This window comes from Anomalospiza imberbis, chromosome 1 (assembly GCF_031753505.1).
Source record: "Anomalospiza imberbis isolate Cuckoo-Finch-1a 21T00152 chromosome 1, ASM3175350v1, whole genome shotgun sequence".
In the NCBI taxonomy this organism is placed as follows: domain Eukaryota; kingdom Metazoa; phylum Chordata; class Aves; order Passeriformes; family Viduidae; genus Anomalospiza; species Anomalospiza imberbis.
Genome location: NC_089681.1, coordinates 74,643,341 through 74,655,952, shown reverse-complemented (window position 1 = coordinate 74,655,952; position 12,612 = coordinate 74,643,341). Strand labels below are relative to the sequence as shown.

The following is a 12,612-nucleotide window of genomic DNA, read 5'->3' as shown; positions in this document are numbered from 1 at the left end:
ATCTGACACATGAGCTACAACAGATGCTACCCAAAATTACAGATACTGAATTAGGGTAAAAGCACTGCAGAACAAAACAAAACAAGCATCAACTCCCCCCAAAAAGACCCAAAAGAATAAATGCTCCTCAGTCATAATTTTCAAGATACAAGGTCTGACTCCCTCTACCCTTGCAGGGCTCTCTTCATACAGTATGTCTGGGCAATCTTCTTGAGCCCGAATAAATGTGTGTGTGTTATTTTCCCCCAGTTTTCTCTCACTTCTATACCTGTGTCTGTGGAAGTCTTACACAGACCTGTGTCAGAGGTAAAAAACTGCCTGTTTATCTCAGATTGTCTATGGGGGCTCCTGTGTTTATGAGAAACGCATCCAGAAGCAGAGATGCAGCTGCAATAGTGCTCAGTTAACACCTACACAGTGATCCAATTATGCCATGCTTTCAGAGCATCAGGTCTGTCAGGTGTCCGTCCTTCTGGCAGCACAGCTTCTGCAGTGGTGACGGGGGAAGGCAGAACAGCCAGAGCCAGCTGGTACATTTGATGCAGAAGATTTCAATGTGACAGGATTTAGTAAATGAAAACTCAGCCAAGAGTCATCAGCAGAGAGATTATTTGACACAGGAGATAGACTGTCCCCTATACCAGCTTGCTCTTTAACTGGATACTTTGGTTCTCTTCCGTTTTCTTAGGGAATACCATGTAGGAAGAAATATTTGTGCAGGGAAGGGTAACACATTAAAATGTTTGCTGAACCAAACATTTATTTGGCCAAAATACTGCCAAATTGAGCAGGTTTTTGATGTCACCTGTAAGTAGATAACTAACCTGAACAGACTTGAAAACATCTCAGGCAGAATCCCAATTTCAAACAAGCCACAGGAACATGCCAGCTTCCAGTATGTTGCAGCCTGCTTTTCTGGAATAAGCAAAATTGAGCATTGATAAAAATTACATTTCTTGGATTTTACATCCTCCTGTTTAAAACACATGCACTCAGGTTAAGTATTGACTGCACAATAAGTATTTAACTTCAAAAGAAGTAGAGAATGTTGCATAGTTAGATACAGACTAGTGAAATGTAGGTAGTGTGTAGGTAATAATCGGTTTTAAAAGCAGAAGAAAACTCATACAATAGATGTTGCTTTCCTGGTGGATTTTTTAAAAAAAATATACTTTTAAACCAATACAAAGTAAAATATCCAGTAGTCTCTGGGAAAGGAGGATCATGTGAATAATGGTCAAATTCTATCGAGCCAGCTTTAGAGACAGCCTTTGAATTTTTGGCAATAGAGGTGTGTAGCCCGAGATTGGAACCAACCCTTTTCTGCCAACATTAGTGAATAGTGCTAAAAGTTCATGCAAAATAGGACAAGTTAGACCTTTGACATTTTTCTCACAACTGTTGCTTTTCAATTCACTGCCTTGGCATGCAAACGTTTTTTGGATTCATCCATTATGCATGTCCTAGAAATTTGATAAAGGTCTTATGGGTTCCTTCTAAGAGGCTAAAGCCAGCTGCAGTACCCAATTGTAAAGATGTGGTTACTAGCTTCCAGTGTTGTTAAGTGTATTTGATATTCCTCTGACTTAAATCTTTTGGATGGGAATTTAAAAATGCTGGTCCTCTCTGATTTTTAGTGAACATTAAGGGCAGCACACAATTATTCATTAAAAAAAGGTTTAGTAGTCCTCTAGCAAAGATTTCATCTTTCTAGTGCTAACAAATGTGTTACAGAAGACAATGCATAGAAGTAACTGTGTATCTTGTTGCCTGCCTTTTTGAGAAGTATTTTAGGACTATGACTTACTTCAGCTAACCTGTCCATGTGTCTACAAGACTGTGCTCATTCTAGAAGTGTTCTGTGGGCTTTTTTTCTGTTATTTCTAGAAGAAGGGTCAGCAATATCTATGGCTTTGTTTTAATCACATTTGATGAATTGCACTTTACTATGACATTTTCACCTGGTACTGTATTAGATTAATGGTTCATTAAGAACTCAGGTGAAGGTGATGTCATCAACATCTGTCTGCCAGCATCTGGATTGCCTAGTTATCCGATCAAATAGGATAGGAATAAGCCAGTTCGAAGTAGGATGACACCTGAAATGTGTACGATCAAGATAACATGCTGTGTTAAATATTGTCATTAGTATTATTGCTATCTAGTTCTGTGTGACTTCACTGACAAGCCACACAAGTCTTTGTAGAGATATGCTTTCTTGTGATACAGATACTACTGATGAGCTTTCCTTATTGATTTCTGTTCACACAAAAAGGGTTCAAAATAGAGTCATATTAAAAAATGGAGGCCTTTCCCTGGTTTATATTGCCTTCCTTTATGACAGACTTAATTGGAAGTCTAATAGGAAATTAAACTGGAAGATTGCCAGCTGCATGGCTGGTGTGCCATCAAAGATCAAGTGTCTGTGTCTTTCATACTGCACACCAAAGCAGCTTTGTCAGTTATCTGGGATTTCTTGTGAATTTTAGAATATCAAACATGACATCAACAGCTTCAGCAGCAAAAATATTTGGAAATACATAGGGTAAAAAAGCTATGCAAGTTTCATAGGGAGATTGCAAACTGAGGATGAAGAGTTTTATATTGACATCTTAAAGTGAAAAAGGAAGAGGTTACAGAAGCTAAACTATCCCTAAATACAGCCCTGTTGACTGTTCATTTCCTAAGGATGTTTCCAAAGAAGCATTTAGAAGGATTGCTTTTTCAGGGCTAGCCTCTAGAGTATTTCATCATGTCAGCCACACGTTCCACAGGAGTAAAATTAACAGCAACATATCTCTTACAGAAGTCCCTTTTGGATTTTGCCAGTTTACCTTACCTGGTACACAGGGTGTCTCCAGGGAAGATTACTCAGAAGCTATCTACTTGGCTGTCACTTGTTCATTTAAAAGAGATCAGTAAAACCAGAGAGCAAGAGAAAGAGGAGTGCTTAAGTCTTTCTGTCTGTCCTACTTAGATGGAAAAACTTAGTTACCCCGGGGCCAGAGTCATATGGAGCTGTTTTCACTGGCATGAGGTCTGTGCTAGGCAAAGATTTCTCTCTGCAGAGGGATCATAGTGCCATGCCTTTTGACAAAAAGTTATTTCTTAAAGCCATGTTTATTCCATGACCTTGTCAAAAGGGGATTACCATCCTCCACATACTCTGGTATTCTGTAGTTGTACAAAGCAGGAAGGAAGCACTTGTGCTTTTGAAACTGCTGAAAATAATTCAGCTGTTTACATGTGATGAGAAGTTTTTAAACTAGCCTGCCTGACATAGGCTAGCTGTTTCTCTTTAAATTGAAGCTACCAGAAATATTTCATTCTTGACAGAAGAAAAAAGAAGGGAAGAGCTGTGATCAAGGAATCTTTTATTTGGCATAATTTAAGGCTATTTGTCTATTACTGGCAACAGCAATTAGGAGATTAGGCATCTTTTTAGCAAGTTTAAATTAGAAGGTTGTAACTCTGTATACACCTTGAAACTGATTACTTCACCTGATTACTTCAACTAATTACATCACAAGTATCATCACAAAAGACAATTACACTTGACTATTCATTTCAGAGGCCACAGTCTTTCACAAACTGTTTGAATACACTTTTGTGCACACACTAGTGCTCTTGGCATCAGCAGATTTAATATAATTTGAACTGATATCAGTGCAATAGATGGAATTATCTATATCCCAGGAAAAGGTACACATAGCAGCTGCAGTTATTCCATATCTAACACATGGTGTTTTCAGGAAGGAACAAACTGGAGCAAAACAGATGAAAACATCTTGACCTTCAGGCAATCAGGTCAGAGCACATTAAAAGAGAGATTTGGCAGTCATCAAATGTGGAGAATTTGTTATTTCCTACAGCTTTTTGCTCTGTTGACAATGCAGCTTTAGTTTCAAAAATTAAGACTGACTTATAGAAAGAATGGAAAAGAACAGTAGGAAAAGGCTCATTTCTACTTCAGGGACGCAGGTTCTTTTCAAGTCAATAGGAGTTTCTTGCTTGTATGATCTTTGGAAGGACAAATAAAATCAAATAACTGCAATAAAAAGCTTATGCTTACATTTGAAATGGAAGGACTTCACCACAATTACCTGATGATACTCTAGCTGGTTTTTGAGTCAGATAAAGGAGTATTTGAACTGTGTAAGTGTCAGTGAGGTTTGGGTGGTGGCTTGGCGAGATGCTTCTGGTTGGCCTCACTGCCATGGCCCTGTCAACACACATCAGCTGTAACCCATAGGAACTAAACACTTGTTAAAACAAATCATATTTCTTCCTTCATGCTTTTTGAATGTAATATTGTTTTAACAGTTTGCTGGGTGTACCAGATGATTGATGCTGTCACATTGCAGATAAGATTTATCATTCTGTCATTTGTATTCAATACTGTAGAAGCATTTTGGTTCAAACTGGAACCTGAAGGAATGTTACACATCTTTTTTACAGCTCACCTTAGTTATAAAAATAATCCACCTAATTCTCAGTGTTTAATTGGCAGATATTTCCCAAATACAGACCTAGAATAAATTAGTAAGTTAATTGTTCCTGAATATGTCTTGAAAGATATGTGCTGTTCTTTTTAAATTTCCTACAAGGGGATATAAATTAATATGGTATCAAATATAAACACAAAAACTTGTATATACACAAGTATGTATATGTCAACTACATGAAAGGAGATCAGTTATGTTTAATCATGTGCATATTTGGCCTCATTAAACAATGAAAGTCATAGACTAATATCAGGTATTTGCAACAAGTACATGGAATGTTGTGAAAAGCTTGTTACACTGAAAAAATTTTATAGCCCCTCAACTTTGAGTGTATGTCAGGGCTTTTGCCTGTAAAGATGAGTTGCAAGGATTATACTCTGATGAAATCATAGCTGAAACCTCAGAGCAATATTTCAGTGGTTTTGTATTATCCATGACTATTAGCAGGTCATAAAATTACCCTAAACAGGAAAGAGACTGACTTCTGGTATGGCAGAAGTCCCATTATATACTTCAAAAGTAATTACTTACCTTATCTTTGAGTCTACTTGAGTTGAATTTAGTCTATATTGAATTATTTTGCCTGTGCCACAGTTACTGCTGCTGAATCCAGAGAAATAAAGTCCAGCTTGGGGTGAAAACAATGACAGCTAAACTTGCTTGTTCCTTCAGAAACCAGATGCAGGAGATTGTGTTTGGTACCCTTTCCACATGCGCTACATCATTTGCTCTTTCTGTGTTTCAACAGGCATTGAACAGGGGCATTGCTGCTGTCAAGGAAGATGCTGTGGAAATGTTGGCCAGCTATGGGCTGGCATACTCCCTGATGAAGTTCTTCACGGGTCCGATGAGCGACTTCAAAAATGTAGGTCTGGTGTTTGTGAACAGCAAGAGAGACAGGACCAAAGCAGTTTTGTGCATGGTTGTGGCTGGCGCTGTAGCTGCTGTATTTCATACTTTAATAGGTAAGGTCACTTCACATCTAGTTAATATGACTTTTTATTTGTTTCCCTCACCCATTCTTCAAACTGCTTAAGCTGTAAGCTTAAGATTTAATTTGTAAGTACAATAGGAGATTCAGAAGAGATGAGCTCTCTTGGGCTGGTATCTTGCCCATCCATGCAATTTTTATTGCTTTTTAAACAGGCTGTTAAGGAGCAGATTCCAAGCACAGTCTCTCCTGCCTGGAAACAAAACATGCTACTGATCTCTTTCAATCAGGTGTGTGAGCAAAACTTTGACGAGGTTGACAGGTTGCCTGAAGCTGGTAGCTCAGTGTTACTGTTAGGTAGTAATGTTCAGCTAGCAGTATCTGCTGGGTTGGTTTGGCAGGACTTCAAGGTGTGCTTGGTAGGGCTGTTTGTCAGTTCTTGGTGGCATTGTTGGTGTACTCCTTCTGTACCTATTCCTTTGCTACTTATCTCACAGTACAAAACTCTCAGCAGGCAGGAGCCAGCACCCTCATTGAACTATCAGGTAGTATTCTCTAGTGCTGCCAGGCATCATCCAGTTCTGTTGAATAATTAATCTGTGAGGAAGAGGTTAGTTAGAGCAATTTATACCAAACTGAGACCAACTCCCTGAGTGTACTCTGAAACAAAGAAAATACACAAGCAGACACAAAGTGAACATTAAAAAAGGCAGCCGCTGGATTTGCCAGTTTTTAAGGGCCTACAAAAATGGGATATCGGCTCAAGCATCAGCCACAGCAATAAAAGCCATTTAAATTGGAAGACTTTTAACTTCATCCTCTCCAAGAACTCTGCAAGATTCTCTGCACCTTCTGGCTCATTCTACGGAGCTGAAACCTCTGGACATAGCAACGAGGAACAGGAGATTCTGGAGGAAGAAGCAGAGAATGCACTGCATTGAGCAGGTAAAATCCTAAAAAGCTGAGAGTTGTAAGGGGTGGGAAGAAGGAGGTAATTGTGACAGCCTATGGAGGCATGTGTTGGTTGACAGGCATTGGATTGGATCAGCACCAGTAGGGTGTCATTCCATCACAGAAAAATGGGAAATGCAAGTGTAATGACAACATCCTGAATTGCTGTGAAATCTCAGAGTGGCCTCGAAGGGAGGCAGCATTCATTATCAGGCTGTTTGTATCTCAAGAGCAACATGTGCTGCAGTTCATCATGAATGGAATGGAATGGAATGGAATGGAATGGAATAGAATAGAATAGAATAGAATAGAATAGAATAGAATAGAATAGGATTATTCCAGTTCCTGCCAGAGTAGGTACAAAATCCATCTGGTAAATACAAATGCCCCCAGCTCTTAGCCTTTAACTGGCTGCCAGTTGTATTCACCAGCTCTATGTGCCTCCCAAGCACTGCAGTTTGTTTTGACCATCATATCTCTTATTCCACCACTGGTATGCAAGCCCTGTGCTATTTAGCTTTGCTCCATGTTACAGTCATTAAAAATGCTTACAGTTATGGCTCACTAGCCAGGGCAACTGTGTGCCAAGGATTAGATATTGCTAATTTTATAAGCTGAATCCATGGATTCACGTTAATATAATTCACTGATTTTGAATGGTCACTTCTTAAACATGTTTACATTTGAAACTGTTTTATTGAGTCAGTGTTATAAATTTTGGCCCATTTGTACATTTGGCTCTCATATTTCTTTGCTTAGCATGTTTCTTTATCCCCCAGGGCTTCTCTTCTAGTTGCTCACTTGATTTTCTGCCAGTGCTGGTCAAAGTTTTTGCCTTTGCCAGCTGGATAAAAAGTTATTTTCTAGTCATACAGTATTTTATTAAGCTAGAATAGATTTTAAGAAAGTTTGAAGTGCAACTATCAGATTTCCAGGTGAAAGACATAACTGGATTTTCCATGTGGGATGTCTTATTGAAAGGAGGTGTTTGGAAGAATGGCTGGAAAACCTGTCAGCTAAGTTTCTTGCCTTTGCCTGGAAGTAGAGCTCTGCTGAGTTCAGAACCTCTGAAATGCACTCTGCAGACACTGGGAAAAAAAGGAGACTGTGCTTACCATGCTTTAAAGTCCAGAATTAAAGGGCTGAACACAATCTTTCAGCTTTTTATGGTGACAGACTGCAAAATATTTTTTGGTATTTTAACTTGTCTATGCCTGAAAATATGCAAAGGCCACAGCAGAGACTGGCAGAGCGCCTGAGGGAATGGATTTAGTCAGATTCTAGCACCAATTGCCTGGGTGATGTTGCCAAATTTTATGTTCCAAGTTTCCTTTGAACCTGTTTCAAGTCCTGATTATTTTGCTCTGACCCACAGATACACAGCCTGCCTAGCAGGAAGAAGAGAAGGAGTCCAGTGACAGGTGGCCTCCTAGGACCTGCAAGTGCTCCCCAGCAGCTGCAAGGTTACCACAGGCTATCTACAAGAGACACGGGTCACTGGTGCTTGCTGGATGAAAAAGAGAAACAAATAACACTTAGGGGACTGAATTTTTTTCCACATGCCATAAATTTAGGGCTAAGGAAGATGACATGTCTATCTGCTATGGACTGTCAAAGCCCAGGAAGAAACAGAAAACAAAAAGCCCAATGAAATAAGGAGTACCAGAAGGAAAAACACAAGTGGTGGTAGAAACACAGTGACCACAATGAATCACCACATTTCCAACTGTGATAGAGACTATTTGCAGTCTACACACACAGCTCCTCACAAACAGTGGCATCTACTCATGGAAAATACCAAACCAGACCGTTTCACCCACCTGACTCATGCTTCATTGCTTCAGCACCAGCTTCCCACGGCTGCTTCCCACTGGGGCTCCCACAGTCCTGTGTGCCAGTGACTGGCTGAGCTGAACCACTTGAACTCACAGCTGCAAGCTCTGGGTCCCTCAGTCATCCTTATGAAGGTCTGCAAAGTCCTCACCAGCAGCTCCTGTCACTCCCCTGTACAGGTAGCAGTAACAACTGAGAACCAAGTTGGCCAAAGGGATTCAAAGCCATGTTCTCATCCTACTTCCAACGCTGCTGTAAACCTTGTCAGTACAGTATTCCTGGATTGGCTGTTTCAGGTGTGATCTGGAATATAGTATTGTGCCTTCCTTCCCCTGGGCTACTTTGAGGGCAGCTACTGCCACCAGTTAGTCTCCTGGTGGGAAGATCACTATGGAGCCAGGGTCTAAAGTGTCCTGTTATTTCAGAGATTGGCTTTTTGGTGGCTGTAAGAGAAGGGATTCAACATGCTTAGCCTGTCTCTGCATATTTTTGACATCTTACTAAATTGCCAGCTTGACAGAGGAGAAAAGTAATGTATATAACATTATGCTAACATAATGCATTTCTTAGTGTTGCTGGTAAGCCCTCTGTACTAAATGAATCTTTTAACATCAGGGTCATGAAGAACATGCACATTTTCTTTGGCAATAAAACAGCATTGTTCAACTTTTTACTAGTTTACTGAGAAATAGTATACTGAGAAAGTTTATTTCCTTTTGAATAATTCTCAGTAGTTCCAGAAATGACAGGGCAGCAGTTACTTTGAGGAAATATCCTCTTTGCTTTTTGCTATCTCTGATTAAAAATGACACGATGGATCATTGTCATCACCAGGAGAAAAAGGTTGGAACTTTAGTAACCAGTAAACTTAAGTGTAGGTTAACTTTTGCAGTAATCTATAGCAGACTGGATGGCCAAGACTTGTGAGTGATTTGTTTTGTACCCGTTTATTGCTGTCAGGCTGCTGAGCTCGGGCCATAGATTGCACAGGGGAAAACTTCAGCAGTTCCTAGCAATTCCACTGATACTTTGGAGCTTCCCGCATGCATGAGCATTGCATGTACATTAAAAATTTCCAAAGGAATTGAGACATAGTTGTAATCCCACCAGTTCCAGTGTAACACTACTGGAATTTTCCAGAGACTAGGAATTACAGAGTGTGTTGTGGCAAACTGAGGTATTTTTTTTAGTCAGTCTTGTTCTGACAAGATCACTATTCTGGGGTATACTAAACATTTTGCCCTGGAAAAAAGGGACGGAATCAGAATCTAATCTGCGCTTGCTGCTTTCCCCATGCCCCTCCTCTCTAAATAAAAATAAAATGTAATTAATTAAAAATTTGTCCTACTTCAACATGGTCATTGCTAAAGCAGTAACATGCTTCCCTGGCTGCCCCAACCCTTCTCCCACAACAGAGGCAGTTTCTTTTCAACAAGGTACTCAGGACAAAGGAAGAAAGCCTATGACCAAAGCACTTTTGGATAGTAGTGATTGTGTCTCAGTTAAAACAGGATAATTTTGAGACTTACAAAATGTTGGTTTATATGAAGGTATTTCAGATACTAAAAGTCATTCATAGATTTGGGGAAATCAACTAATGCAATTTTGGAGCTAGACCCGAACACAGAAAAATATGATTGCAGTAATCAGTCTTCGCTGAGATGCTCTTAAGCTGTTTTGGTTTTATTTTATTCATGTATTACTATAATAATCAAAGAAGAAAAATCTCAACACCTTAAAAACTCATCTGAGCTTTCACATGGGGAAAACAGAGGCTTTCTCTTCTGTTTTAAATTCAAGCTAACCAATGACATAAAAAAATCTATATACCCTGTGGCATCTCCAAATGAAGATTTGCTATTGTATTTTTACATTGGCATTTTCCTATCTGCTCAAATCACTTAGTTGAACAAATTAGCTCAGTGCATTAAGCATGGTGCTGATAACACCAAAGTTGTGTGTTTGGTCTCTGTACATGCCATTCACTTAAGAGTTGGACTTTTTGGTCTTCGTGTGTCTGTTTCAACTCAGAATATTCTGTGATTGAGAAACTGATGAGCATCAGTTTTGGCCATGTGAACCATCTTTCTGACAAGCAGCAGAATAGATTTGTTACTTCTCAAGTCTCCAAGTTCATTTTTAAAACTGGCAGCAAAGTATCTAAATGAAATGTGTCTAGAAAGAACACAATTTAACCCAAAGTTATGTTTTGGATTTTTTTCTTCCGGTAAAGCTATTTTTGACACATGTAGCTCCATGTCTGGAAGTGAATGGTGTCACTTCCTCTTAGAGTTTTTTCTTTGTGATTTAAGTATGATATGCTCAGTAGCAGTCGGCTCCAAAATAACTACAGTACAGGTATTTGTCTGAGATTGCTGGCATCATTAAGAGTGTGTTGTTTTAAGGATATCTGAAGTTTGTGTGGTAGTAATTGGCTTGCTAGAGAAATTGGTATAGGGACCAGGAGATCCAATTAGGTGTTCAGTGTCATTTCTTGACCTTCTGGGTCTTAAAACTCAATTGGAAAAAGAAAAACAAAAGCAAGAATACCTGCTTAGCTTTTGTAGCAAATCTGATCCTTAGACATAGCAAAACAAATGAGGTATTAGAGAGGAGCAAACAGGCAGCTTGTCTTGGACGTGGACTTCTCTGTTTTAGTTGAAATTATGCAAGAAGTGGGAAGCGCCATCTGCTTTAGATTCATGTAATACTCTCTTGCTATGTTGTCTGTGTTATTAATTTTGTACCATTCTTCATAATTTGTAAGGTTGGCCAAGGTTAAGTTCTAATTGCATCAGCAATTGCTTGATTCACAGCTCAGTGACACATGCCTGTATGTTTGTCCGTGAATCTCAGCTTGCTAAATCCTTCTTTGTGAGGACAGAAACATTCATGGACATCAGCAAAAGTGATTGTGTGCTTTCACTGACATATTAAATAGTTGACTATTTTCAAAATAATGTTATAAGTTTAGCCATTACGAATTTAAAACCAAAATCACATTAAAAAGTGCAGTTAAACTTTTTATGATCATGAGAGAAAAACAATTTTTTCAAGCTTAGAGAGTTCAGTGCTGATATCCCTAGAAATCTTAAAAATGTGGTGCTATGAGTTATAGTGGTATAAGGGCCTTGAGAGTGCCCTGCCAATAAACTATTACTCTTTTCTTAAAAGTGAGAGTAGTTCAGCCTCTGACCCTCTGATTCTGTGAAATTTTCTGTAATAGTAAACTTCAGGTTAAAAAAAAACCAATACAATGGCCTTTAGAGATGAAAAAGTTACATATTACTCACATTCTAAACACTTTAAAAGTCTAATTTAAAACAGATGAAGGATAGGGAGAGCAGGGAAGGGTGACTTCTGCAGCATGCTGTGCTGCTAGCACTGCACTGCTGGAGGTGGCCCCTCCACAGAAGCAGGTTCCTCAGCATGTGGGCTACGATTCTCAGTCCTTATGTGGAGGATAAGGTGGTGTGTTTCCTGCATTGGTTTTTAAGTTTTTGTGCAGAAGTGTAAAGCACACTCAATGGAACCTAAGAGAAAGTTCAATCAATCTGACCTTCCTACATGGCTTGCCTCACAGAGCTTCCAGATCTCTTCCCTTCATTGAAATAAGTTGATTCGGAAGCATTCATGTATTGCCCTTCCATAAAAGAAGCTTTCCACAAGGACTTACCACACAAAAAAAGCCCTTAGCAGCAGAGAGTTTTCAAAACACCAAGTGAAGATTGGCACATGGCTATTTATGCAAAAATATAAAGAGGCTGTGCTTGCTATTTGATTGAACTGCAACAGGCACCTGAACATTTAAGGGACTAAACTGCCTTCTTGGAACTGAAGAAAAGTTGGAGTCCTGGTTTAAAATTCTTCCCCAACCCTCTTCAAAAGGAAACAAGGCTGGGAGTGCCTCAGGAAGATAGCTAAACAACTTGGGATTTACTGAGTGGATTTGGAGGCTGTGAGTCTAACAGTCATAGTTCAGGTGAAAGACATATAGATAGGGACCAGCATAGGGAATGGGGGAGTTTTTAACATTTTTAGCATCTTTTGGGTAGTCCTGGTTATCTGGAATGAGGCTTGTGCTTGTTCACAGTGGTGTCATACCACCTTCTTTTATTTTACTATCTTGTTTACACTGTCTTATTTGGACTCAAATAGTCTTCAGTTCTGTTAATCATTTAACTGCTGTATCTCTAAGTCATCACAAAATAATGACAACTTAAAGTCCTCTTTAATTGCTTCCAAATATTGTTTGCGAGCTATGAAAGGCAATTTTAGGCTAAGAGGATTGAATCTGATGACTGATGTTAGCATTTTTCAATCCAGTTATGAGACCTACATGCATGAAAAGGATCTCTCCTGAAATACCCTATATGAAGATTTGCACAAAGA

General features: G+C 39.2%; 1 protein-coding gene across 1 annotated transcript in view; it reads left to right on the top strand.

Annotated features, from left to right (window-relative positions):
* Positions 1–12,612, top strand: part of ANKH (ANKH inorganic pyrophosphate transport regulator) — a 99,679-nt gene that overhangs the window by 50,365 nt on the left and 36,702 nt on the right. The window contains exon 2 of the mRNA XM_068197007.1: positions 5,254–5,470. Coding sequence (XP_068053108.1) covers positions 5,254–5,470 — 217 coding nt within the window. The remainder of the gene's footprint in view (positions 1–5,253; positions 5,471–12,612) is intronic.